The 27,834-nt window shown below is 38.2% G+C and overlaps 1 protein-coding gene across 2 annotated transcripts; it reads left to right on the top strand.

Annotated features, from left to right (window-relative positions):
* Positions 1-27,834, top strand: TRA2B (transformer 2 beta homolog). 2 transcript variants are annotated; one of them, XM_079921845.1, is made up of 9 exons: positions 1-208; positions 11,573-11,706; positions 12,753-12,915; positions 14,518-14,706; positions 17,339-17,454; positions 17,795-17,878; positions 19,042-19,101; positions 19,812-19,882; positions 20,341-27,834. In XM_079921845.1, exons 1-9 carry the CDS (start codon positions 173-175, stop codon positions 20,349-20,351), a joined length of 864 nt encoding a protein of 287 aa, XP_079777971.1. In that variant the 5' UTR covers positions 1-172; the 3' UTR covers positions 20,352-27,834. The 2 variants fall into 2 exon arrangements, with proteins under 2 accessions (XP_079777971.1, XP_079777970.1); XM_079921844.1 differs by having other exon boundaries at positions 19,809-19,882; positions 20,341-27,833.

Genomic DNA, 27,834 nt, shown 5'->3' with positions numbered 1-27,834 from the left:
GTCACATCCGGGAGACTTAGAGCCCGAGCGGAGGCGGTGCGGAGCGTTTCTCGTCTCAGCGGCTCGGGAACCAGTGCGTGCTACGGAGCTGCGGCTGAGCCTCTAGGTAGAAGGCGCAAGAGGTTGGCAGCTTCGATTGAAGCACGTCGGGCGGCGAGAGCAGCTAGAAGTCATGAGCGACAGCGGCGAGCAGAACTACGGCGAGCGGGTACGTAGCGGTGGTGCAGGGGGCGGCTGTGTGGTCCCAGGTTCTTGCATCTCTTTCCAGGCCCGTCGGCCTCGGACCGGGAGACTGGGGCGATTTCGACTCCGAAGTCTGAGACCGGGAGGGATGGGAGTCAGAGGTTTAAAAGCCCTAGTGGATAGTGTCTTTATCCGTGAAGGAGGCCGCCGGCGGGTTTAGGTGGCCCTTTACTCGAAACGGCGGTTTTTTCCGTTATGGGGGTGGGGGGGAATTAAAAATGGCCGCTGCGTCCCCTCCGTGGTGGGGGAGGGGAGCGGTATCTCGTTTCGCCGTTGCTCTCCTGTGAAGCCTCGCCGCAGCCATCTTGGGCTGGCGGACTGGGCGCGCTGCCAGAGGCACAAAATGGCGGAGGAGCCGCGCGACAACCTCCAGGCCGCGGGGGACGGGGCGGGCAGAAAGGCAGCGTTCTTTGGGATTTTTTTCCTCAGAATTTAGGTTAAGACAGGATCGTATTCTGGGCCCCGAAAGAATGGGAATCTACGGTGTTCTTGGGGCCTCTTTTAAAATGGGGAAACTAGGTAGACTAAGTTCTGGACCCGTTAGTTTGAGGGGGTTGCGCGCCAGCTTTGTGTTCGGCCTAAATGGAGTGCTTTTCTTTGATACCGAAAGGGCTTTCAAACCCAAAATCGTTTTCGGTATCCAGAGTAGACCACGGGTTCGCTGAGATTTTCTTGTTTGAGGGAGTAGATTTTTTTCTGCGAGATGGTGGAGGAGAAATTGGCGGGCAGCAATTTACGGCGCCGTTGTTTTCTTTGTTTTGAGGCATTCCTACTCTGAAGCACAAGTTGTGTTGGTGCACTTTTTAAAGTTTCCACTCCAAAATGTGGAGTTTGGTGAGGGTTGGATAAACTGCAGAAATAAGGAAGTTCCCGGGCTAAGAAAGCATGATGTAAAGCTTGGTTGCGGGTTCGTGAGTACTAAGATGCAGAAATGTCAGTCTTGCCAGAATCTTGCATATTTGGAGGTTTGTTAGAAGGGTAATAAAAAGCACCATGGAACTTGACTTTTTTTTTTTTTACTTGATGGGATTAAGTTGGGTGTTTTTACAGTTTATCTGTAATTGTCAGGTAAATCTACTTAAATATCTTCTCAAACTCCTGAAACAAATTTTAGTTGGTTCATTAGAAGGGCGTTTTTATAGAGAAACTCCTTAGCTCTTGGAGTCTTAGTGAATTTACTGTGTAACTTTGGAGCCAAGACTGATTAATTTGCCTTGAACTAATCAGGCCCCGCCTTTACCTGTGCAGATGAGTATTGGCTTTATATGTTTTTCCGTAAGACGATTGATTGCCACTGTCACCAGTGTGTGTGTGATTATTTTTTAAGCTCGCTCTTAGGGTGAGAAAGCTTGGATCAAGTTCACAAGTTGTTAAAGCTGTGGGTTATGGTTTCTGCCGGTTGAATATACTGTCGAAACTAGGCGTCAGTGTTCGGACTGGAAAGCAAATGATAATTTTAGTCTTCAGCTATTAAACAAAACAATTATAGGATACTTTTGCATTGTTTTGAGACTACAAAATGACTGGTCTCTGACTAGAGCTGTCAGTTGAATAAACCTGAGTAAGTTACTTGTGATGGTGGGCTTGAGAAGATGAAAAATTCCCCAAAGGAAAGTTAGGGTATTTTTTTAAGTAAGGGAGGAAACAATTTCAAGAATTAGGTCCTGGTTTGAGACATCTCAAGAGACATTGTCATCCCATTAATCAAGTTTTTGAATTGGTACTTTCTGTTAGTAGAATATACATCCTAGTTATATCACAATCCCGTTACATAGAATGGTGATTCAATAAATTCTTATGGAAGGAGACAAAGTAATAAAAAAATTTAAAGGTACATGTTAAAAATTGATATTTTGTCTTACATAGAGTCTTGACTTCTTGGAAGAGTTTTTCTGAACTCTGACGTTGTGGAGTACTTCCACATTCTTTTCTTTGGCGTTTGTTTTGTATGTAGATTGCTTTCCAGTCGGTTTATTGGAACCTGAAGTGGTTAGCCTATACCTAAAACAAATAGGTTTGGGACTCCCAAAGAATGCGTGGCAAAACCGTAAAGCTCAGTGGGATGATTTAAATATAATGCCATTAAAAACACTAGGTAGAGCACTCAGGTCTGATTGGCTAGAAACTTCCTTTTGGAAGTGCCTGAAAACAGTGGGAAAACCGTTGCATTCCATCTTGGACATGGCCTGCTATGAATAGCTTATCTGGAGCCTGAAAAATTAACTTTCATTCCACTCTGAGTTTTCAGACATTACAAATTGTTGATGTAAATCACTAATACTAGTCTAATCAGCTAATGTTAATGTAATCACTAAAATCTTATCAGCTGGAACCACCTCCTGCCCCACCATAGCCACCAGCCCCGCCGCTCTAGACTATTATAAGTTCGATTCCTATACAGACTGGGGTGGGGTGCGAGCAATAAATTATCCTCGACTTGCTTGTTGATAGTGTGTTTACTTTATTGCGTGAATATTGACAGAGTCGTGGTTCCTTATGTTCCTTTGTCTTGTTTTAAATGTGCAGCTAGGGTGCGTTCCTGAATTTTTGTGGTTCGTTTCACACTTTCAGTTATGGCAGAATCTACCTTTTACCTGTATCTGGGATTTTTCATGTCAGAGTTGATAGATTTAAATTAAAACCTGTTTCGAATTAGAGCTGACTTCCCTGATCTGGCCAAATCCATGTTAAAGTAAGATATTCATTTCAAAGTTCTAGTTTTTTCCAGTCATTTCCCAAAATTGGTCACGTTTTTTGCAAAGCACCTTTGGAAAAAAGAGAGGTGCTTTTAGCAGATATGTCATGTCACAATTTGGGAGAATAAGAACATGATAGAGTCATGTAGCCAAGTTTAGAGGTGCATGGTAATGGTGAGAGGGGGGTGGTAAATAAATCTTGTAAGGCCCAATTATGGTCACACTCTTTAGGGTGTGGTGACGTTTGTTTGTTCTTGGCACTGGTTTAATGTTCAACCCTCATAACTAATTTCTTTAGCTTGTATAAATGGGTCTTTAACTAGAGAAACCAGAAACTAAGGAAACGCTATTTGTATGGACCAAATCATTTTAATTTGTCTGCTATCAAGATTGCAATAACTACTTTTGATAGTGTTGCCTATTTTTGTAGAAGTAATGTGTATACAATATAGGTATATTATCTTTAGTCTTATTCTTTGTAGAGATGAATAGCATCTGGATACTATCCCATCAAACTGCCTTTCAGATTCTGCAGTTTATTTCCTCTTCTGCTTAATCTTGGGTTGTCTTTTTGAATTGTTTTTAGCTTCTAACTCTAAATCCAAATTTTCAAAACTAAAATATCAATCTCTTTCTTCCTAGAGGATTAAATTAATGTTGGTGGGAGGAAATAGTTTTGTTTCAGTGTGAGTCTGGTTAGGCACAAGTCTCTTGAAACCAGGTTGAAGAATATTTTTCTTGGTCTTAACTAAGAATGATTTAATGTTACGGATATGGCCTGGAACTAGAAGGTGGCATGTTCATACTGAAATTACAAGTGTTTATAAGGTAAGTACTACTGGTTTTGTGAAAAGATTGAACAGGAATTCAGAAGATGAGAGGTGTGTTAAATGGAATTTGCCTTGTGCAGCTTTTTCCCATTCCTTATCTCCAGTAAAATCCAAAGCCTGGTAAATATTAATACTTGCATAGTTGTTGACATTTTGCCCAAGAGGACAATGCTACAGTGTGTATATCTTTTGAGCCTTAGCATTGCGTGTTATGTTGATCAGTGTTTTACTCATAATTGTATTATTTTCCTATGACCTACAGTGATGTGATTGGGAATTTTAAGTGTTCACCCAATTTAGTTTTTTGGGGGGAGGGGGTCAGGCTTGTTTTTAAGCTGGGGTTGGGGAGTTCTTCATTATAGCAAATTAGTCTTCAAATTCCCCCAAAATCTTTGCTTTGAATTGGGTTTTGGAGGTTACATTCTGATTTTTATCAACAGGATTGCTGAATATGACAGCATGGATGAGGACCCTTTTGGGGTTGTTTTTTGTTTGTTTTTTTTGCTTAGATATTAGATTAAAAAGTAGTCTTCTGAAACAGTAAAACATACTTGCGCTTGAATGTTTTATGAATGTAAATTCAGAGTCTGTATGTATTTGCAAGAGATCCTTTTAAAAGCTTGGGCTTAGAGCTCATTTAGGCATGTCAGATGACAGTTTTTTCAGAAAATTTCAGTCTTTGAGGATTTTTCTATCCAACCAACCTTCCGGTAGAGTTTAGCTGCAGAAAGAAATAGTATAGTCCGTACGCTGATATGAGCATTGATCTTTATAGCAGATTCAATGAGTTTTTCTTTATCTCCTCCTAGTTTTTAAAATACTACCTTGTCGATCAACCTAATGAGTTTGCACGTTTTTAATGTTACATAAATTCCAGCTGTAGTCCCTAGAATTATTTTAACAAAAATTGTGTTGGTTATGGGACAAATTTCTGCTTATTTGTAAGTAGGATCTCTTAACCATATGTATATAACATTAGCCCAGTAGTTCTTCTGGTTTTATGAAGTGGCCACTTGAACTTAGCTGAGGTTTGAATGAACCTAGTATTTATATTATCTAGCAGTGTGCTTTGTTCTTCAAATATGGAAGAAGGGAGAATGTTGGGAAGGAGTAATGAAATAGCAGGAAGGCGTCCATATTGAAAACTTGTGGTATCTAGAGCTTTGGCCTCTTCCAGCATCTTCTGCACCTAAGCCCTGTATTTAAACTTTAGGAGGCCTTAAGAGGAAACCTGCTTGGGCATTCTGATTCCACGATTACATTTGTGCTGGCAGTAAACATTTCCCATTACATTTTAGTGATGGATATTAAAACGAATTACTGTGACTCCCTTAAATAAAAAGTTATTTAAATTTTTTCCTGGATTAAATAAGCAATAATTAACATTGAAAAACTAGACTGAAGGTTATGGTTGTCTTTTTGATCAGATAGGTATAAAGACTCATCTCTCACTCTCTCTCTGGTTCCCCCCCCCCCCAGAAAGTTTTATTTTCAGAAAAACTAGGAGAGGAAATTGTTAACAGTGAAAGATCATAAGGTGAAGTTCAGGGAAACTAGGATGTTTTATGAGGGCAGTTATTTTGATTAAGGTGTTCAGTAGACACTATTATACTTTATTGATCTGTTAGGTGATATCGAGTCTTTTTAATAATTTCAGGAGGTGAGCTGTAATTTTCTCCCAATATTGCCACCTTTCAAAGTAGAATTGCTCCTTTGGACTGCAGAAGATTTTAATACTTTGTTCATTGAGGGGGGAGATTTCACCAAAAATTCTTTGAAAACACCACTGTTGGATTCAAGTTTGTTCTGCTTTCTTCATAGCTACTCGCATGTAGTAGTTGGTTGACTTGATCTTTTTAATGATTTTAGTTCTAAATTTAGTAAGTTGGGCCATTCATATTATAAAATCTCACTAGAGCAGCTTTCTAGCGGTGGGTTGAACACTATAGTCCAAATTTTCAAATTCCCTAATTGTTTTTTTACAGAGCTACTTTTGCAGTTAAAAAAATGTGTGACGTTAAATACATATCTTGCCCTTAGTCACAATTTGTAAACCTCTTCAACCCTCAGCCTTGTCATCATTGTGCAAATGAATTGTCCGTGCTTTCCTTTCTTGCACTTTGTATTTACGTGTCACTTTTTGACTAGAGATGTGCTTTTGACACTGAACATACTTTCTATTGATGAATACGATAAGAAGTGTGAAATGTAATTACAGTTCTTAAAATGTCAGTTGAACAGTAAATGTTCAGTCGTGCACTTCACATTCAGCTTAAGCATGATAAATCTACTTTGAGTAGACAAAAGAGATTGATTATATATTTTAGAGCCAGCAGGAAACTAGTTTCAGTTTTTTGAGCTGCGTATTCTAGCTTTTCTAAAAATCCAAAACAACAAGAGGGATTTTTTTTTTTTTCTAGTTTCAGTTTTGGCACTGGATTTTATCCTGGAGTTTTAAAATATTCTTCATCCTGTTCTTTTTCTATTAAGGTTAATGTTGAAGAAGGAAAATGCGGAAGTCGTCATTTGACAAGTTTTATAAATGAGTATTTGAAGCTCAGGAATAAGTGAAGCTGAAATTTGAAAAAATAAAAGAAAGAATGCATGCTAATTATCAGACCAGAAGTCCCACTTGTAGAATATTGAGCAATTTGTGTGAAGTGGGGAAGATGAAAGAAGTCAGAATTTGAAACGGAAGAATGAAGAAAAGAAATAAAAATGAAGTTAAGATAAGAAGTAATCTGGAATCAGAAAGCACTACGCTAAGTAATTACTAGTCTGTTTATGTGTCCCTGTATATTTTGCTAAACATGCATGCATTATTTGTTTAATAGAAGAAATATATACAGGGAAAAGAAGTGCCTTCCAGGGGAAACGTTTAAATTAGGTAATTCTAATTTTAACTTCTTAGTCAAATGATTGAAATGCAACTTTAAAAAATAATAATAACCCTTTGTAGTCAAATAGGAGGCAGGAATGAGCTCTTCAGTTTGGGTAACAGCCAGCTTCATGTTGTCTCCTGGATTTTTCATCTCTAACTTTGCTGGTCCTGGGGCATGAGTGAGTACCTCCAGAGTTGGAGTTGGTGGTCTGTCTTTGCCACCCCCCTGGACTCTTAATGCACAGACCCCTATTCAGTACAGAGCAATATATAGTAGAATGTTTTCTTAAGTCTGTCAGAGTTTTCCTAAAGAATGTCACCAGATTGGTTATAGAACCAAACCCCGAAAATCCAAGCAAAGAATTGGACAGGATAATTCCTTTTGGCGTTTATGAAAACATTAATTTCTTTCTAGATGGCAGTAGTGGAAAGCTATGACCATTTAGGGCCTAACTTTAAGATGCATGTGTGCTAAATTCACAAGATGATTCTTAATTCTTTCTGTTTAATTCTTATTCCAGCTCAATGACTGGGGTTACTGCTAGGGTTACTGCTAAAAAGTTATAGGGGGCTTCCCTTAGAATGAGGTGGGTCACATAAGTGAACAGGATATCTAACTGAAAAGTGGCAAAAATAGTAGTAGGTGCTTTTTTCCCTTTTCTCATTTTCTGTTATTAACACTTAACCGTTAAAATGTGAGAGATATAGATCATAAAGTAGCTTTATTCTGGTTCCCTACTCCCTCCACTTACTGGGAAAATAGACGCCAAAGTTCTGTCATTTTCCCTTCTGTGTGTTGTGTTTTAGCTGAATAGAAAAAAATGGTGCAGTCTTGTTACTTTCAGTTGGATGGGACAAATGCATGTGTCAAAATAATGCCCAGTAGTAGCCAACCAACAGATGGCTTCTACCCTATTGGGAAAGCCAAGGCTATCACTTGTCCCCGAAATGAAGATAGCCTAAAAAACTTTGAGAGTTGTCAGACTTTACAGCTTTTGGAAAAAGTGGTCTAAATGACATTCTAGAGGAATCCATTTTCTGAGATTTTAGGGCCTGTTAGTGTCAGATTTGTGGTTTTTGTAATATTTCTGTATCTTGCAAGCAGAAGAAACTTAACTTCCATTTATAGGCAATAGTTTCCAGTATTTGTCCCGATTATTGCTTTGTAAAACTTGGCACATGTAAACTAATAACATTAAATTGGTAATGTTGATTTTGCATTCTGAATTACAGTTTAGGCAGAGAGCTGAGGCAAGTGATGTGAATGGATGTTTTTCTATTTAAGCTCATGGATTCTTCTATCAGGAGATCTGAAAGGTCCTTGGGGTCCAAAAGAGAAAAGACCTGTTAGTCATCTAAGGGGAAGAAGCAGTTTGGAATTCGATTATATGGCACAAGCTGGAAAGATGTAAAGCAGAAATAAACATTGATGCTAATGGAGCATCTCATCCATTCAGGTTCCTCTCCTGCCCTGGCCAAAGCATCTTTGAGTATGAGAGTGCATCCCTCTACCCCTTGTCTGGAGACTATAGGGGAGACAGGCCTCTTATCCTGGGGCAGGTGTAAGTGTAAGGTACATGTCCTCAGGAGGGCTGATTAATGCCAGGGGGCAGGTGGGGGCAGAGAAGGTGACAAAAAACAAGGTTTCAGGAAAATGACTTTGTTGGGGGAAAAAAATCAGATAGGTAAGAAGTATAAAGCTTGAAATTGATTAAATTAGTGAGACTTAACTAAGCATCATAAACACCTATGGTGTTTTTAAGAAATACAGACGCCCAACTCCAGACCTACTAAAATAAGCGCTAGTTAGGGATGTGTTTTTAAGTGCTAGGTACGTTTACTGCATACCTCTAAGAGCCACTGTTCAAAATGTAATTTAGTGCATCTAGTTTTTAAAATGTATGAGAAACCTAGTGATTGGATGGTTTTTCCCACTTCTTTCATTTCTTTCAGAAAGTTTTTCTAAGATATTGCCATTCTCAGAATAGGTAGACACTGGTTGGTATTTTGTTGGAAGGCTGAGTTTGTTTTTCTCTGATGTGTTCCGTATAGATTGTATATTAGTATATGATTAAGACCCAGTCTATAAGAACTTGATTCCCTGAGCAGTTTTCAGGGAATTTTGGCTTTGTTATTCATGCTAACTTTAAGTATATGACCCTTTTCCTTGAGATACTGATATTCAGAGTAGTGCTTCTTTTGGTAGGATTTTAATGTGTTGACATTTATTGTTCTGACAGCCCTGAAAGTGGACTTAGAATTTTCCTTGCGTGTAGGGGCTTTTCCAGCTGGTTTTACAGATTTGACCATGGACCAAGGTTTAAAGCTAACTTTATGCTTTTAGATTTGGCTAATTTAGGTGTCATTTCTTCTAGACAGGCTAAATATCCTTGCACATAGTTACAAACCAGCTAATGGCCAATGTAACTGCAAAAAGGTTTAACTTTAAGACTACCCCTGACAAGAAAGGTAGGAGGTTAGAGGCATTGTTTTCTATGTTAGCCTAACAAGTGTCAGTACAGAATGGAAAAAATCTTAGCATTCTGGTGGTTTCTCCTATTCCTGGTCTGAGAAGTGATTACTCACAAAATGCATCTGCATGTAGCCAATTAGTTGTAGAGGTTGAGTGAAAAGTCTTATGATAATTTCACAAATACTGTATCTTTGACCCTTGATCTGCTAGAATTTCGTGGGAAAACCTCATTAAGGTTTATTCTGAGGCTAGAAGTACTTTCTTTTCCCTCTTGGTGGACAGACTGGTAAAGCATCTCAGCTTGGAATAAGGCTTTTCTGTTTACTGAAGCGAGAGGCTTAAAAGAGGATCTTGACTTTTTCTACTCTTCCTTCCTTTTTCAGATCCGTAAACTGATTTCTGTTAACTACAGTTACTTTATTGGGAATCTTTTAACTCTTATTGTGAGGCACCCATATTCTCTTCCTGCCAGAGCAAATTGTTTTCGTTGGTTTTCATTAAAAGTCATAATCATTCCATGAAGTAATCTTTCTAGCATTGGAGTAAACAAAGGTATTTAGTAAATAGCTTTTAGGTCCCTGTTTCTTCCTTCTCTTCTAGATTAGCTTTTGCCTGTTGAAATGATGGCAGAAAGTGCATCCCCAATTTGAGAACTTCTTTGTTCGAGGAGGAGGAGGTGGATTGTGCTTTAAAATGTCTCTTCAGAATATTTGCCAGAGAAAGCCAAGGGATTGTTGGTTGGGGTCCCCAAACCACTTCTAACCACTCCTTGATGGTAAAAGCAGCTGTTTTCACTAATAATTAGGGACCATCTTTGAATCTCTTTACTAACTTGTGGCAGGAAGGAGAGGGGGGGCTGTCATGTTTCATGTCACTTTACACCATGTTTCATAATGACTGAAATCTTACTGTAAAGTTTCTAGAGTTGTTTTGGGTGCAGAGACCAGAACTCCTTTTGCCCACTGAGTTAACTCTTATGTTCCCTGTTCTAAACTTTAAGCTTTAATTTGTCTCTTCTGTGTTGCATCATAGGAAGGATCTTCCAAATTTTCTCCATTATGTTCTTAAGTCACAGAACATTCTAAAATGTTTTGGGCTGTGATTTAAAAGAATTTCGTATCTTCTGTCCTTTGAAGAATGGCCAGTGTATTTATTCTGAGGGTCTACCACACAGGGAGGTCTCTTGTGATAACTTCTATGCAGCTTCAACATTGATTCTTACCCCTACAGTGACTTACCTGTAATGTTGATTCCTTTTGAGTCTGGCTGTTTATCCTGTGTTGGGCAGGAAGTTCATTAGACTAATGTCTTTTAATTTGCTGAAGATGGATAACCTGGAATAAAGGTTGTCTTGGTTTGATGATACCTTGGTTAGCTATCAGACTGAGTGGATTCTCTTGTCCATTCCACTATTTTTGTTTTGGTGTCTTGGCAGAACCTTTCCCTAGGTCCAGTTCTTTCTATACATGTTTGCTTTTTCCACTAATTATATGCCTTTGGTTCACTGATGAACTAGTTATCCTGTTTACCCATTTCTTTGCTAGTTTCTTTTAGAAATCTTTTTTGTATTACCTACCTACCAGCTAGTTCCAGTTATGATAGGGGAAAGCTTGGGTATACAGTATATACCTAGATTTCCTGAACTTCCCTTCCTAAACCTAGATAAGGAACCCATGATCTAAACTGTTTTGGTTTTAATATGTCCTTTATGTAACTTTTCTAACTGCTTATTCTCAGTTCCCCATCAGTTGGCACTGGCTCATCTACACTTAGCTGAGTAAGATCTCTGGTACCCTCTTAATTCTTACCTCTGCAGTTAATTCACTGCCTCTCTGCTATAGCTCCATCTGGTTGCTTTGAGCTTTTTAAGGGCTTCCTACCATGGTTAGGTGGACAGGCTCTACAGATCTAGTGTCCTTCAAGCTGGTCCTTGCTTTCCACTAGGTTTCTACCTTTCTCTGGGACTTGAAACAGTTACCGTCCTTGTCTTTTTTCCCACTCAACAGTAAATAAAACTTGAATATACAGTAAGTTTTAATTAATTTCATAGGGTTTTTTTGGTTGATGGCAACTTGGTTGAAATAGGTGTGAGGTATAGGTGTCATAGTTAATAAGGTTCTTTCTCACCCTAGTCTTTATGGAGTAACATTCCCAAAACAATCCTTGGGCAGTTCCCTTAACTGCTTGGCTTTGGCACCCATTTCTGAAGAGTGGGGTCAGTTAACTCTTACCCCTGCTCCCTAAAAAAAGGTGGAAGTTCAAGTTAATTGGCTTATGTCAATTGGAGCAACGTAACTATTATACCAGGTATATTCAGTTCCTGCCCTTACCTATGTTTTCTTATCTTGGAAGGGGATTGCTTTCCCTCACCATTTATCTCACCACAGCTTATTTGTTTTTAAAGTTGCCCAGAAAGTATACAAATTAAACTTTTGACATCTACGTGTAGGAATCCCGTTCTGCTTCCAGAAGTGGAAGTGCTCATGGATCTGGGAAATCTGCAAGGCATACCCCTGCAAGGTCTCGCTCCAAGGAAGATTCCAGGCGTTCCAGATCAAAGTCCAGGTCCAGATCTGAATCTAGGTAAGAAAGACTGTCTTGGGATTTTCTTGTTACTCTTAGCTTTCAAATTGGTGTGTGCTTTTGTAAACTAGGAAGATAGAGAGGGTCAGTTCATTTGTTGGCTTATTTAATATTGGTACTAGAAATGAACTTAGTCGTTAAGATCTGGGAGATAGAAGACTAAGTGGTTAAGAGCCTGGGTTTTTGGAGTTAGGGTTCAAATCTTACCTCTATTTTTTTCTGGCTTGGGCAGATTACTTAACCTTTTTCAGTCTTAGCTTCCTTATCTATAAAAGGCGAATTAGTAATAGTACCAGTTCTTCAGAATTGTGAGGATTCACTATGAGTTTTAAGTGAACTGCTTATTAGTATGGCAAATAGACTGCAGAATATTGGCTTTCAGTAACTGCAATTCTTGATAAATAGGTATAGTCTAGTATGACAAATGTATGTATAAAACAAAAACACCTTAATGCAGCGCTATTTTTTTTTTTTTTTAAATGTTCGTCAAGAGTAAGCTATACATCTTGGTTTGCCCAGGTCAGCCCCAGTTTATGCCGATTGTCAGGCATAATTAACAGCGCCCCCTTTCTCTCTTACAATGTATATCCTCCTTGGTTTAAATGACAGTTCATATAATCACTGTAGTTAAGAGCAACTGGTTTTAAAATACTGCTGGAGAAAACTGTGATGGTGATTTTATCTTAAGTGAATAGTGGGCATAATGCAAGAAGCAGAAAAATAGAGGGTGGTATTCTGAGGGGTAAAGGTGGGTGCAAATCAAGCTAGTATGAAATGCATGTTTTATGGTTTTCGAAAGATAATTGTGTTAAGTTTAATCTCTAAATTATTTTAAGATATGATGGAAGGGAACTTTAGCTGGTAGTGGTTTTTTGGAACTCTTCCTAGCAGAGTAGAAGTGACTATATACAGAAGAAGAGTATCGATCCTGCTATATGCCTGAATTGTGTGTTCCAACTTTTGTAGTATAACTCTAGAATAGAGTATTGAAAGCCATATCTTACTGTTAGTTATTTAGTCATAACCTTGAAGCCTTTGTCTTTCAGGTCTAGATCCAGAAGAAGTTCTCGAAGGCATTATACAAGGTCACGATCTCGGTCCCGCTCCCATAGAAGATCCCGTAGCAGATCTTACAGTAGAGATTATCGAAGACGGCATAGCCACAGTCATTCTCCCATGTCTACTCGCAGGCGTCATGTTGGGAATCGGGTAAGATGAAAAATATGTTTTTAAAGCAGTGGACTGTTTAAAGCCACTTTATAATAATACATAATATGTTCCCTTTTTTTCTTTTGTTTGATGTTAGAACTGATATTATTTGACAGTGGAGCTTTGGCATGAGTTACCTGTAGTGCCTTTTTAGTGTTTCGAGATTGTCTCTTTTTAAAAGATACCACCCATGTAATTGTCTATATTTGTGCTATTGATCACATTTAAGATATTGTCACATTAACAAGGTATTGTCATATTAACAGCACATCAGATTAAAAAAATCTCCATTATACATTACTATTATTACTATTAGTACACTAGATCATAGGTCTGTATGTTTCATACTAATGTTAATTTACGTTTTCTGGGTTTGTTTTAATACACTTTACAGAATGCTGTCCTGATTTTCTCATTTACTTTTTTTTTTTTTTTTAATTCTTGGCTGTGTTGGGTCTTTGTTTCTGTGCGAGGGCTTTCTCTAGTTGCGGTAAGTGGGGGCCACTCTTCATGGCGGTGCGCGGGCCTTTCACTGTTGCAGCCTCTCGTTACGGGGCACAGGCTCCAGACGCGCAGGCTCAGTAGTTGTGGCTCAGGGGCCTAGTTGCTCCGCGGCATGTGGGATCTTCCCAGACCAGGGCTCGAACCCGTGTCCCCTGCATTGGCAGGTGGCTTCTTAACTACTGCGCCACCAGGGAAGCCCTCCCATTTACTTTTAAGCAAGTTTCTTTCAGGTATTAAGGCTTTTTTATCTTCCACAAGAAGTTCCAAATGAGATGGCATTTAGTGTGTTCATATTGTGGTTTCATTGTATAATGTAATGCAAGTAGATGTAAAGGGAGTGTTTGTTTTTGAAAGTGCGATGGAATTTGACTGCAGTAAATGTATGTATGACGTAAATGAAACCTTTTAGGCAAATTCATTACGGCTACTGGAGTGTCAGCGACATTTGGTTCATTATTTTCCTTACGGTAATAATTGCAAGCTACTTATTAATACCTGTTAAATACAGTTTGGTACTCATCTTTGGTCACATTTATGTGTGTGTGTGTATATATATATAAACTTAATGTATACAATGTTTCTATAGAAATAAAATCGGGCTGAACATGCTCTTCTATATCTTTTTGGCAATTTAGAGCCTCCTATTGCGTGAGTGGTATATCATAACATTTTAACAGTATGCTGTTTTCCCCCCTCTGGCTTATAGAGACAGTGCTATTCTGATTATCAATATGTGTGCATATTGTTGAGTATGTGGCCATTTCTTAGAATAAAGCCCTAGAAGGTGAATCCTTTGGGCAAATTGCCCTCCAATCTCCCCCCCCCCAAAAAATGTCATGTGCTTTTCACTAGTATGAGCTGCTGTTTCCCGTCCACTTACTAAGTTGAACTTACCCCTTTTGCGGTCTTTTTTACATGTTCTTAAACATGCTTATGGTGTTGCTGTAATATTAATTTTAGAATAGCATTTTATTTCGTCGTTTATTATCTTTTAGGGTTAGTGTGACGTTTTTGGCTAATTTATGCATAGTTTCCTTTTTTTTTTAACTTTGATTTATGACACGTTTTAAAGTTGAAAATCCATTTTTCTATTTCTAGGCAAATCCTGATCCCAACTGTTGTCTTGGAGTATTTGGATTGAGCTTATACACTACAGAAAGAGATCTAAGAGAAGTGTTCTCTAAATATGGCCCAATTGCTGATGTGTCTATTGTATATGACCAGCAGTCTAGACGTTCAAGAGGATTTGCCTTTGTATATTTTGAAAATGTAGATGATGCCAAGGAAGTAAGTAAAAGTCTTGTATGTTTGTAAAAGTACCAGTCCTATTTTTAACTATTTTTACTGGGATAAGGACAGTTTTTGCTTTAGTAACTATATATAGCTTGAGCTAAAGGAAATGCATTCATCTGGGAACATACACTGATCAATATTGAATTTTTTAAAAAACCTAATGTGGACATTTTCAAATATTTGTACAGTAACAGAAAAGTATGACAGTTTGGTTCTATATTCCAACTCAGTCCTCTCCACCACATTTGAAGTAAATCCCAACATAGTCAACTGTTTCCAGGTGTGGTATGTGTCTAGATATAGATATTTCTAAAGTATAAGAATATTAATACTCATTTGGAATATTTAATCACTGTTTATATCAAATTACTTTTTAAATTTTATTTATTTTTGGCTGCGTTGGGTCTTCGTTGCTGTGTGCGGGCTTTCTCTAGTTGTGGCATGCGGGGGCTACTCTTCGTTGTGGTGTGCAGGCTTCTCATCCCAGTGGCTTCTCTTGTTGCAGAACATGGGCTCTAGGCATGTGGACTTAAGTAGTTGTGGCGCACAGGCTTAGTTACTGTGCAGCATGTGCGATCTTCGTGGACCAGGGCTTGAACCCGTGTCCCTTGTATAGGCAGGCAGATTATTAACCACTGCACCACCAAGGGAAGCCCCCAAATTCCTTTTTTTAAAAAAAATTTTGGCTGCATTGGGTCTTTGTTGCTAGGCACAGGCTTTCTCTAGTTGCGTCGAGCAGGGGCTACTCTTTGTTGTGGTGTACAGGCTTCTCATCGCAGTGGCTTCTCTTGTTGGCAGAGCACGGGCTCTAGGTGCGCGGGCTTCAGTAGTTGTGGCGCATGGGCTAGTTGCTCCGTGGCATGTGAGATCTTCCTGGACCAGGGATCAAACCCGTGTCCCCTGCATTGGCAGGGGGATTCTAAACCACTGCGCCACCAGCAAAGTCCCCCCCAAATTACTTTGTAAAATGGAGAAGAACATTAAAAAGTGATAAAGCTATGACTCTGACTCAGGAGAAAGGAACTGGTTTTGAATGTATACTAGCAAGTGATTTTATATTTAGAGTTAAGTTGACTTGAGGCAAAACATAGGAAGTAATTTTTTGGGGGGCTGTGCTGCATGGCTTACGGGATCTTAGTTCCCCGACCAGGGATTGAACCCAGGCCATGGCAGTGAAAGCACTGAGTCCTAACCACTGGACTGCCAAATTAAATTTTTTTATTATGTAGACTAAAGTAAAAATTCAGTGTGAGAATCTAGGCCACATTTAAGAAATCTGGACTTTAGATACATACAGTATAAGGAAAAGTTGAGAAACTTAAATGACAAGCCATCTGAGGTCAATGTTGAGATGAGTAACTGAGTTCTAAATGAGATTATATGGTTATACATTTTCTTTTATATGTATATATAACTTTGTCAAGATTATACTAATTTTTAAAAACCATAGATTTTAAAATAAAAAGCTGATCTACTAAAGGAAGAATTGAAAGCTGAATGCAAGTAATTATAATTTAAGAGATTTAATAGATTCTTTAAGATCTCATTCACTTCATTTTGGTAATAATTGAACCGTATAGGCTTCCTGGTTTCCCTAAATTTTTTTTTCTTTCTTTTTTTGCTACAGGACCAGAGTTCACTTTCTGAAAGATAGCATATTTTGTATCTGAATCAGTAGTGCCAGAAACTGTCTTGAGGCAGAAACGATCAAACTAGAAAATAGCATACTTGGAATTAGACGTTTAAATTCTATTTAGGTGGAGGGGTGTTTCTTTAAATTGTGAACAAACTGCTATGTCTTTGGGATATTTTTTCCTTAAGTACATACTGTTTTATTTAGTCTGTGTTCTAGATAAAAGAACTATATGTAATTCAAGCTTTCTTCATCCCAACCTTTTGCTTCCATAGCAGGGAGCCATAAACTTCTGTAAAGGATTAGACAGTAAATATTTTGGGCTTTGTGCACCATAAGATGGTACGCGGGCCTCTCACTGTCGTGGCCTCTCCCATTGCGGAGCACAGGCTCCGGACACGCAGGCTCAGCGGCCGTAGCTCACGGGTCCAGCCGCTCTGCGGCATGTGGGATCTTCCCAGACCGGGGCACGAACCCGTGTGCCCTGCATCGGCAGGCAGACTCTCAACCACTGCGCCACCAGGGAAGCCCACCATAAGATCTTAATGACACCTTTTCAACCCTGTCAAAGTAATGTAAAAGTAGCCATATAATATGCAAATTAATGAGTGGAGCTATCTTTCGGTAAAACATTTATGGTCACTGATTTTGAATTCCATTTATGATGAAATACTATTGATTTTCTTTCCCCTCACCCATTTAAATTCTTAGCTCATGGGTCATAGGTTGACAGCTATGTACTGCTTTAGAGCTACAAGCACTGTGTTAGATAAAATATTTCATGGGTTAAATTGGCTTTTGTGGTTTTTTTGGGTAAGCTTTTCTGGGCTAGCTTTTATAAATAAAGATTTAATAGGCGGAAAAGCCTATTAATAAGCTGTCAGGCATAATGTTCTGGCCTAGCTGAAACATCCAGTTGGACCCTGTTTATAGCTGTTGGATAATTTGGGGCTTTGTCCAGGGTGTATATAACAACTTACATATCTTTTGAAGGCGAAAGAGCGTGCCAATGGAATGGAGCTTGATGGACGTAGGATCAGAGTTGATTTCTCTATAACAAAGAGACCACATACCCCAACACCAGGAATTTACATGGGGAGACCTACCTAGTAAGTTTATTTTCAAGGTTGTTAAAAATACTTGACAGTTCAGTTTGTTCAGTTCCTCCAAGAACTATACGTAGTTAGGGGTGGGGGGGATCTGGCATTTCAAACTGTCTAAAACTCAAAGTCAATACAGTATATTCAGTGGAAACATTCTGTCGGTACCACACATTTTGATTGGTATCATTTAATAGATCACATCCCATTTTTATCATAAATAAATGCCATAAGATTTGGCTTTGCTGGGTAATTGATTTTCACCAGACCATTTTTCCCATGCTGGAAACTTAACCGTTATTATAGGTAAGATTTTTTAAGTTCGAACAAATCTTACTGTTGTTCATAGTGGCAGCTCACGCCGTCGAGATTACTACGACAGGGGTTATGATCGAGGCTATGATGATCGGGACTATTACAGCAGGTCATACAGGTAAGTTAAGCATAATACTAAGTTTAAGTTGCCAAAAAGTTGAAGGTCACGCCAGGTCTTCTCCTGAATCAGTTGCAACATAATTTAAGGCAGCACTATACATACCTGAGTTTTAGTCTTTGATACAAGTCATTACCTTTAATACTAAGATCCAGGCCCAGAGTTTACACTAGTTTGTTTTGGCCACACCATGCGGCATCTTAGTTCCCTCACCAGGGATCGAACCCGAGTCCCTTGCATTGGCAGCACGGAGTCTTAACCACCGACTGCCAGGGAAGCCCCTAAACTAGATTTTATGATTATGTGTCTTTTTAATTTATCTTTGTATGTATATTTTTTAAACACCAAGTTGTAAACCAACTGAAATCCTTGGTTTCAGAACATGACAGTGAAAACAATTATAGACCATACTTCAGTTTTTTCCCCCTTTTTTGTTTTTAAAGTGAGTTTCATAAGCTGTGTTTTGAATGTCATTGCTTTATAAAGCAATTTTTCGTATCTAAGGAATCGTGCACTGAAGGGCAGGGGAAATTGATTCTTGGAAGAATCAAAGAAGTAATTATTTAAGGACAATAATTAGTGAAACAATGGTAAGAAGTTTATTACCAAAAATATTGATATATATTTTGGGGTTTGGCAGGGAAATGTTCATGACACTGGGAATACTTTGAAAGGCAAAAATGAAGTAAAGTTCTCTATTTTATTAGCAACAGCAGGTAATTCAGACCCTTCCTTGCTTGTCAAAATGTAAATTGTGTAAAGTATTGACCACAACAGTTAATCCTTGACACCTTATTTTAGTGTGGTGTTTAGGTGTGGATGTCGTCTTTTGCACACTATTCAGTAATGTTTTAAGAAGTTGACAGTCTGACATTTAATACTGACAAAAAGAAACTTTCTTAAAACTGGCATTTCTGTACTGAGTGACACTTAAGGGATTGATTTTTGGAAGCTGCAAAGATTAGGGTCTTAATATTTTAATTCATGAGCATTTACTTTTAATGATATTCATTTTAACCACCAGGGAGAGCTCTATGCCAATTTGTAAAGAGGTGGCAAAAGCAGCTAGCTTTCACTTCTGCGAGTTTTAATTTTATTGCATGAATTGTGTGTACTTTCAAAAAATTTTTAAATGAATATATGTTGCTTTTCTGCCTTCACAGAGGAGGAGGAGGAGGAGGAGGAGGATGGAGAGCTGCTCAAGACAGGGATCAGATATACAGGTATGCCAGGAGAAGATTTAAAATCTGTACAATAGTAGAATGGCTCACATAAAGACATCTTCGTTATTAGTATTTTGGTAAATTATAGTTGGCATTACACAGAATTGGATTGCATGAAGTTTATGAATATACTGTAACTGAAGCCAAATGACAATGTGTACATGGCTTAATTTGTGTGTTCATAGAAATTAATTGCGCTTACACTAGGTCATTTACTCAGTGGTACCATTTTGTACCTTAACATGAGATATGGCAAAACTAAGTATTATTCCTGATAGTTTTATTAGCTTTTTATAAGTATTTCAGAATAGTAAGTGAGTATTCAAGTTGATCTTTCTTACACAGAACTAAATCACTTTGAAGCACTATGAATGAAATTTTGTTTTGGGTGCTCATAGGGTATAATTAGTGGTAAAGTTTTTTTTTCTCCTTCTCTAAGCCATTTTAAATTCTGTTAAGTATAATGTTAATTAGCAGATGATCAGTGGATCAAATATAGCAAGGAGTATTCAACCTCTGATAGTTTGAGGGGTTATTTGGTACTGGGCCTGATAGTGTGCTTCATTCTCAGGACTAAAACAGACCTTGAAATCCTGTGACTAATGCAATATTTTTCAAGGTCAGTGAGGGTCTTTTAGTTTTGGAAAGTGACAAAGGGATCATATATAATCTCGGTAGTCTTAGATGGTGTTGACATTTGTTTACAGAAGACGGTCACCTTCTCCCTACTATAGTCGTGGAGGATACAGATCACGTTCCAGATCTCGATCATACTCACCTCGTAAGTTTTTATTGACTTACATGATTGTTTATACGTTGTAATAGCATGGCTTGCTGTGACTTACCAAACAGCAGATAATGGGTTAATTCAATTAGTTTTATCTGTATTTCTCTCCAACTTTTGGTTTAAGGAAGTATAGGAAAACAACCCTTGGATCTTACTGTTGTTGCTTATGTTCTATCATCATTTGTAGCTTTTCTTTTTAGGAGTCCTTGTTAATGTTTGTACAGCTTGGAAACATTTGAGTGACTTAAAACCTTAGCTTTCAGCTGTATACTCCCAGCTATTTCTGTTTAATATTGGTCGTCTTAGTGAAATCTTTATGTGAAGGTTTTCCTCTATTTTCACAGGAGAGAATCTGGTACATAGGAATTTCCTGATGGCAGAGTAGTTTAAAATGCTCAACATTAAAAGTACACACTTGAGTATTGAAGAATATTTATTTCTTTTCTTCCTAGGTCGCTATTAAAGCATGAAGTTGAAGACTTTCTGAAACCTACCCTAGAGTTGGGATATTGTTTGTGGACAATATTTTTTATTGTCTCCTGTTTAAAAAGTGAACAGTGCCTAGTGAAGTTAGGTGACTTTTACACCTTTTATGATGACTACTTTTGGTGGAGTTGAAATGCTGTTTTCATTCTGCATTTGTGTAGTTCGGTGCTTTGTTCAAAGTTAAGTGTTTTCAGAAAAGTATGTTTTGCATGTATTTTTTTACAGTCTAAATTTTGACTGCTGAGAAGTTTCTATTGTACAAAACTTCATTTAAATGGTTTTTCTACTGAATCCAGGGTATTCTGAAGATCGAAGCCTGTGTGTAAAATGAGCTACCAAATGGCAAAAAGCAACAATAAAGTTTGGTTTTTACTTTTCTTTCTAACATATCAATGGTTAGCAGAACTGTTCAGAATAGACTGTCAGTAGTAAATTCAAGACAAAAATGCCCGTTTTCCTCCAGTCCATAAAACATAACCATACTTAATATACCTGCAATTAAGTGATAAAAATTATGCTCTGTAACTCTATACTGCTAGTATTAGGCCTAAAGATCTTTCAATACAGCTAATGCTTAATATAAATGTGAATTTGTCGGCGTTTATATAATCTGTGTTATATATATAGCAGGGAATAAGATAAGAGTTACACAATGAATGCCTTTAAAAGGCTATTTCTTAAAGCTGTTACAAGGGGATAATGGTATTTCAACTAGTTATCAGCAAGTGACAATACATTCCACCACAAATGTACTCTTGTTCTTCTAGCTTTTAGATTATATGGAAAAACTGGGTGCTTTAGGGTTTGAGAAAGAGAGAAGGGAACACTACACCTGTTGTGGATGAACTAAAGACTTTGCCTGTTCATTTTTTAAATATTATTTTCAGGTCCTTTGCTTACCAAAGGAGGCCCAATTTCACTCAAATGTTTTGAGAACTGTGTTTAAATAAACGCAAATGAAAAGAGTAAAAGGCTGGTACAACTCAGTTTATAAAGATTTTGTTTTAACCTTGCTACATATATAATTAAGAGTTCTTTTGGACTCAGTTGTATTCTTTTTTGTTGTTATTGGTGTTCTAAATAGATAAATTGTGTATTCCTGGCAGATAAATCGAAGTGAGTAACTAGGTATTGGAGTGATCATCTCCACTTGCAGATGGTGTTATATTAAAATAACTCTAGTCTCCACACTTGCCCTGAAGTTACCTGAAATGCACATTCTTCTTAGTTTATTTTCATGGTCATTTCTAGCGAAATTGCTATAGGCAGGTAATTAAACTTTGTTAGCCTGCTGACCTTTGTATTATTACTTAAATACAGTATACTGTGTCCCAGGTACTTTGTAAAGCACTTCCCATATATTAATATGTTCAGTCTGCATCAGTCAAAATGGTGTAGTAATTTACCTTAGGTCAAACAGCTGTTAAAACAGCAATGCTGGGATCTGAACTTGACCAGTCTCAATCCATACTCTGTACTCTTAATCATGATGTCATTCTGCCTCTAACCTGGGTAACCAGATGATTAAAAATACTGGTAATGGAGTGTAGGCATTATTTGTAGGCCTAAATTTGCCAAACTTACTGGACAGGTAGAGATAGGCTGAAGAGTGGTGAGACTCCTTTCCTCTTCTGAGATAAGAAAGCAAGTAGTAATCTGTTAGTGTGCTATGATGGTAGTTACCTGGTTTACAAAAAGGGTTTTTGTAAGCCATAAAACAGTGTATAAGCATAAGAATTGAAGACCATGCGTATGGAAGGTGTAAATGGTCACTTCCTCACAGTAGAATTTGGTACAAACAGGTCCCTTTAAGACTTACTGTTCACACTATGGAACATTTTGTTCCCATAATTAAAGCTTTCTTACATTTAATTGCCAACCTTTTGTCACTTTTGGGGGGATCTCAGAATACTTTCCGAGTGTATCTGATCAACTGTTGCTGCATAATCAGTCATTAAAACTCAGGCACACAACAGGTACTTCCACTGCTGATCTCATCCAGGCTCTCATCTGTAGGACAGCTGGGGTTGACTGATAGACTGCAGGTGTGTGCATTTGTTCCACATGGCTTAGCCTCCTTGGAAGAGTGAGCAAACCAGCACATTTCTCACTGTGATGTGGAAACACAAGATCATGACGTTCAATCATCCAAGTACATTTTTAAGCCTCTGCTTGTAATAACATTACATCTTTTCTCATAGGCAAAAGCAAGTTTTCCAAGCTGGTATTAGATAGGTGTCATTTTCTCAGCTTCCCAGCATGCAGACCTGCCATTCGGATATTCCCCAAGCTGAGTCCTGCTGAGAGGCAGAGCCCACCTAACACCATAGATGCCCCAAATCCCAGATGCTTGTTTACCCATTCTTTGCATCTACAGCATATGCCTGTGAACTAGGCATGGTCAGTCAGGTGTATGCAAACTTTAAACCTTAAACCCAAGAAGTAGGGATAGTAGAAAATTATTCAAGTGAGTAGAGTGGATAGTAAGCGCCTTAAAGATGTCAGCAATATGTGAGAGGGAGTGGAACTAGGGGATAGGGAGGTGGTTATATCTCTAGCCAGCAGATTCCTTATCTGGTGTCAGTGGCAGCAGTGGGACAGGCTGGTGTCCACAGTTTGGCAGTGGTGATGACCTCACTGGACTGACTTCATGGTGTGGCTAAAACTTCCTTCCAAGCCTGACTCTCCTTTCCTCTTGCAGTCTGCAAACTTAAAAAGACACCAAAAATTTCCTGTATCTGCTTAAGTCAGCTGGCATTTTTTATTTATAATCAAGAATCTTGACTGATAAGTAACTCCTTGTCATTTTGTGATGCTTAATTGGTAGCCATCTCTAGTCTCAATTTGTATTCCCTCTAATCCATTCTTCATTAAGCGGTCAATGTTTTAAGAGGTATATCAGATCACATCATCCCTTTGTTTTAAAATCCTTCAATGGTTTCCTCTTGCATTTAGATATAAATCCAAATTTTCTTTTTTAGTGACCTGCAAGGACCTTCACTAACCCCTCAACCCACCAGGTCTCTCCAACCTCATCTTGCAACTTTCCTTTTGGATACTAGAAGCAGGAGCTTCCTCAGCTTTAGTAAACGAGTAGAAATTCCAACAATAAGCCACTTGTGAAGAGGAGAGGAGCAAGGAGGAGGCAAGATGGAGACAAGACTTGGAACTGAGTATCTATTATGGTACTTTTTAGGCTTGGGACCAATTCCCTAATGCTGATTCTTGCTTATTGCCTGCTTGACCTTTATAATTACAGTTTTTTCAAAACATAGTTTAAAATGCAAGCAGCTTAAAATTTTTTGACCTTTAAAATATTTTTAAATGAATTTCCTGAAGCTATTAAAAGCTGAGTCTCCTTAAGGTTAAGTTGATATTATTTTTTCAGTGTAATGGCTATATAGTTTATTTAAAGCTAAAAATTATCTGATTGATAAGACACATACTGTATCTCTCTTCTTTCCCCAGGCAAAAAGATTGTCCCATTAGGCAATATAAAGCAAATTATCTGATAATTGTATATCATGATAATTCTCTCCAGTCTAAAGGTGCTATTTGAATTTAAAGGTTGTCAAATTACTTCTGATTTCTAGTTCTGCATGTAAGGAAACTGGAAGTCACCACTCCATCCTAACAAGTAAAAGCTGAACAACAACAAAAAGTCAACAGCTCTTTTTCCATCTGTAAGAGAGGTAAGGTCATAGGGCAAACTGCTGCCCCCCAAATTGAAGAGATGGGCAAATACATTGGAATCTCAGCTTAGTGGAGTTGAAACCCACAAGCAGAAATCTCTGCAAAAACCATTCACCAGAGCATTCTGTACCTCTTAAAGATCTGGCCCCAGGAGAAACTATTTAACCAGAGCCCAGCATGCTGGGATTTTATCAGAGCCTAGCTGACGTGGAAAAGGGAAATACCCAACTCCAGCTTGCTCTAGCTATCTTGTCCCACATAAGAGGCCAGGAATGGTGGTGGTGTGTCGGGGCAGGGGGCTCAGAAGCACTTGTGAAGTTTACAGGGCAGAGGCACAGACACACTAGAAGACTGACACTAATCACAGGAGTATAGATGGTTTCCCCTCTACCCATACCTTACCACCACATTTCTAAAGGCTTACGGCAATTCCTTATAGCCAGTACATTATGTCCAGCTAACGGGGGGAAAAAAATACAAGGCGTATTAAAAGGCAAAAGCCACAGTTCGAAGAGACAGTAGGCATTAGAACCAGACTTAGATATGGCAGGGATGTTGGAATTAACAGACTGGGAACTTAATTAAAACCACTGTTTAATATGCAAAGGGCTGTAATGGATAAAATAGCATGCAGGAACAGATGGGCAGTGCAAGCAAAGAGATGCAAACTAAGAAGAAATCAAAAAGAAATGCTAGACATCAAAAACACCGCAGAAATAAAATGCCTTTACCAGATAATAAAACAGGACACAGCTAAGAAAGGAATTGCTGAGCTTAAGGAATTCTCAATAGAAACTGCCAAAACTGAAAGAAAAACACCAAAAACCCAAGAACTAAGACAACTGCAAAAGGTATAGCTCATATATAATGGTAATACTAAAAGACGACGAACAGAAGAAATATTTTAAACAATAATGATTGAGAATTTACCCAAGTTAATGTCTATTGCAGACTGTTGCCCTCGGAATAATATGTTGAAACTTCATCTCTAATATTAGTCATGTTATTTGGAGCTTTGGCCTTTGGGAGGTAATTAGATCATGATGATGGGGCCCTCATAAATGGGATTAGACACCAGAGAGCTCCCTTGCTCCTTCCACCATGCAAACACAACAGTGAATCAGGAGGTGGATCTTCACCAGATGCTGAATCTGCCAGTGTCTTGATCTTGGATTTTCCAGCCTCCAGAACTATAAGAAATTTGTTTATAAGCCAATCCAGTTTATGATACTATGTTAGAGCAGCCTGAACAGACTGGATGCCAAAGCACAGATCCAAAAAACTCAGAACACCAAACAGGGTAAATGCCCCAAAACCACAACAAGGCATGTCATTTTCAAACTACAAGTAATTGAAGATTAAAAATGCTGGAAGAAGCCAGAGGAAAAACGCATTTTACCTATAGAGGAGCAAAGATAAGAATTATATTTGACTTCTCAGAAACCATGAAGGAAGAGTGGTGTGTGAACAATGTTGAGAGAAAAAAACCAACTTAGAATTTCTGTGCCTTGCGAAATTATCCTTCAAAAGTGAACAGTGGGACTTCCTCGGTGGCGCAGTGGTTGACAGTCTGCCTGCTGATGCAGGGGAAGCGGGTTTGTGCCCCGGTCCGGGAAGATCCCACAGGCCGCAAAGCAGCTAGGCCCGTGAGCCATGGCCGCTGAGGCTGTGCGTCCGGAGCCTGTGCTCTGCAATGGGAGAGGCCGCAACAGTGAGAGGCCCGGGTACAGCAAAAAAAACAAAACAAAACAAAACAAAACAGTGAAGACTCAGAATCAGAATTGAAGGAATTCGTTGCTAGTACACCTGTCCTGCAAGATAAGCTCTTGAGAGAAAAGGAAAATAATACAGATTATAAAGATATCTACATAAAGGAAGAGCATCAAAGAAAGATTAGTGAAGGTAAAATTTTTTATTCTTAATTGACCTAACAATTATTTTGAACAAAATGTTAACAGTGTGTTTGATTACGTATGCTTACGTATGTCATATATGTGTATATTTGTATATTCTTACATGTAAATGAATGATAGCAATGATACAAGGGATGCTAGGGAGGAACTATTATTAAAAAGGACACTACTGGTGAAGCAGTGTAGTAGCATTTTAAAGTGGATTTGGATTAGCTGTATATTGCAAACTCTAGGATAACCACTTAAAGAAAGTAAAAAAGTATAACTGATATGCTAAGAAAATGGAAATATGCTCAAAACCACAAAAAGGAGAAAGAACAAAAATAAGGAACAAAACAAGTAGAACAAAAATAGAATCAAACATGGTAGATATTAATCTAACTATATCAATAATCACTTTGAATGTCAATGGTATAAATAAAGGAGATTATCAAAGTGAATCAAAAAAAGTGGATTTATTGTAGACAAGACACATACAGACTAAAAGTAAATGGATGAAGAAAGATATACCATGCTAATAATACTAATGAAAAGAAAGCAGGAGTACAGTAAGTCCCCTACATACGAACTTTCAAGTTATGAACTTGATGCAGATGCAAATGTGCATTCGCATGTCCAGTCACGTTAGTTCATGTGTCTAGTGTACATCGTCATGTGTGTGCATCCTCTACAAGTGGTTGTGCTTCTGTATACTTTACTGTATAGAGCACAGTATCTTTATATCAAGCCCATGGTGTCTGGAAGCAAGCGTAAAAGCAGCAGTGATACAGCTGGTACACTGCAGCCTATTGTGTTAGTTGGGTACCCAGGTTAACTTTGTTGGACTTGTGAAAAACGACTTACAGATGTGCTCTCGGAACAGAACTTGTTTGTATGTAGAGGACACTGTACTCTTATTAATTTCAGAGTAGACTTCAGAGCAAGGAAAATTACCAGGGTTAATAAAAAGAGGCATAATGATAAAGGGATCTTCAAGAAGATATAGGAATCCTTATGCACCTAACAACAGAGCGTCAAAATATGTGTAGCAAAAACTGATAGAACTGCAAGAAGAAATAGATAAATCCACTAGCTTGGATAGAAACTTCAGCTCCCCTCTCAGAAGTGAACAGATCCAACAGGCAGAAGATCAGTAAGGACATAGCTGAACTCAGCACCACCAACAATCAACTGGATGTAATGGACAGCTATAGATTGCTTCACCATTGCTTCACCACCAACAGCAGAATACACATTTTTCTCAGGTTCACCTAGATAACATTCTGGGCCGTAAAACTAAACTAAACAAATTTAAACAACAATACAATGCCTGCTCTCATTACCACAATGGAATTAAAGTAGAAATCAGTAACAACTGGAAAAATCCCCAAGTAATTGGAGATTAAACAACACACTTCTAAATAACAGGTCATTGTGAAAATCTCGAGAAATTTTAAAATATTTTGAAACGAAAATTGTGAGATGCAATGGAAACAGTGCTTAGAGGGAAATTTATAGCATTGAATGTGAATATTAGAAAAGAAGAAAGGTCTAAAATCAATTTCCTAAGCTTCCACCTTAGAAAATTAGGAAAAGGAGAGCAAGTTATATCCAAAGTAAGAGAAAAGGAAATAATAAAAATTAGAGCAGAAACCAATGAAATTGAAAACAGGAAATCAATAGAGAACAGCAAAAGAAAAGCTGGCTCTTTGAAAAGTTCAATAAAATTGATGAGCTGCTAGCAAGGCTAACTTAAAAAAGAGATGGGACACAAATTACTAATATTATAAATAGAAAAAGGAACATAATCTCAGACCCATGGGCATTAACAAGGATAATCAAAGAATAGTATGAACGACTTTATGCCCACACATT

Source organism: Stenella coeruleoalba (assembly GCF_951394435.1).
Source record: "Stenella coeruleoalba genome assembly, chromosome: 5".
Classification (NCBI taxonomy): domain Eukaryota; kingdom Metazoa; phylum Chordata; class Mammalia; order Artiodactyla; family Delphinidae; genus Stenella; species Stenella coeruleoalba.
Note: the sequence above shows the minus strand (reverse complement) of the source record. Positions and strands in the feature narration are given on the sequence as shown.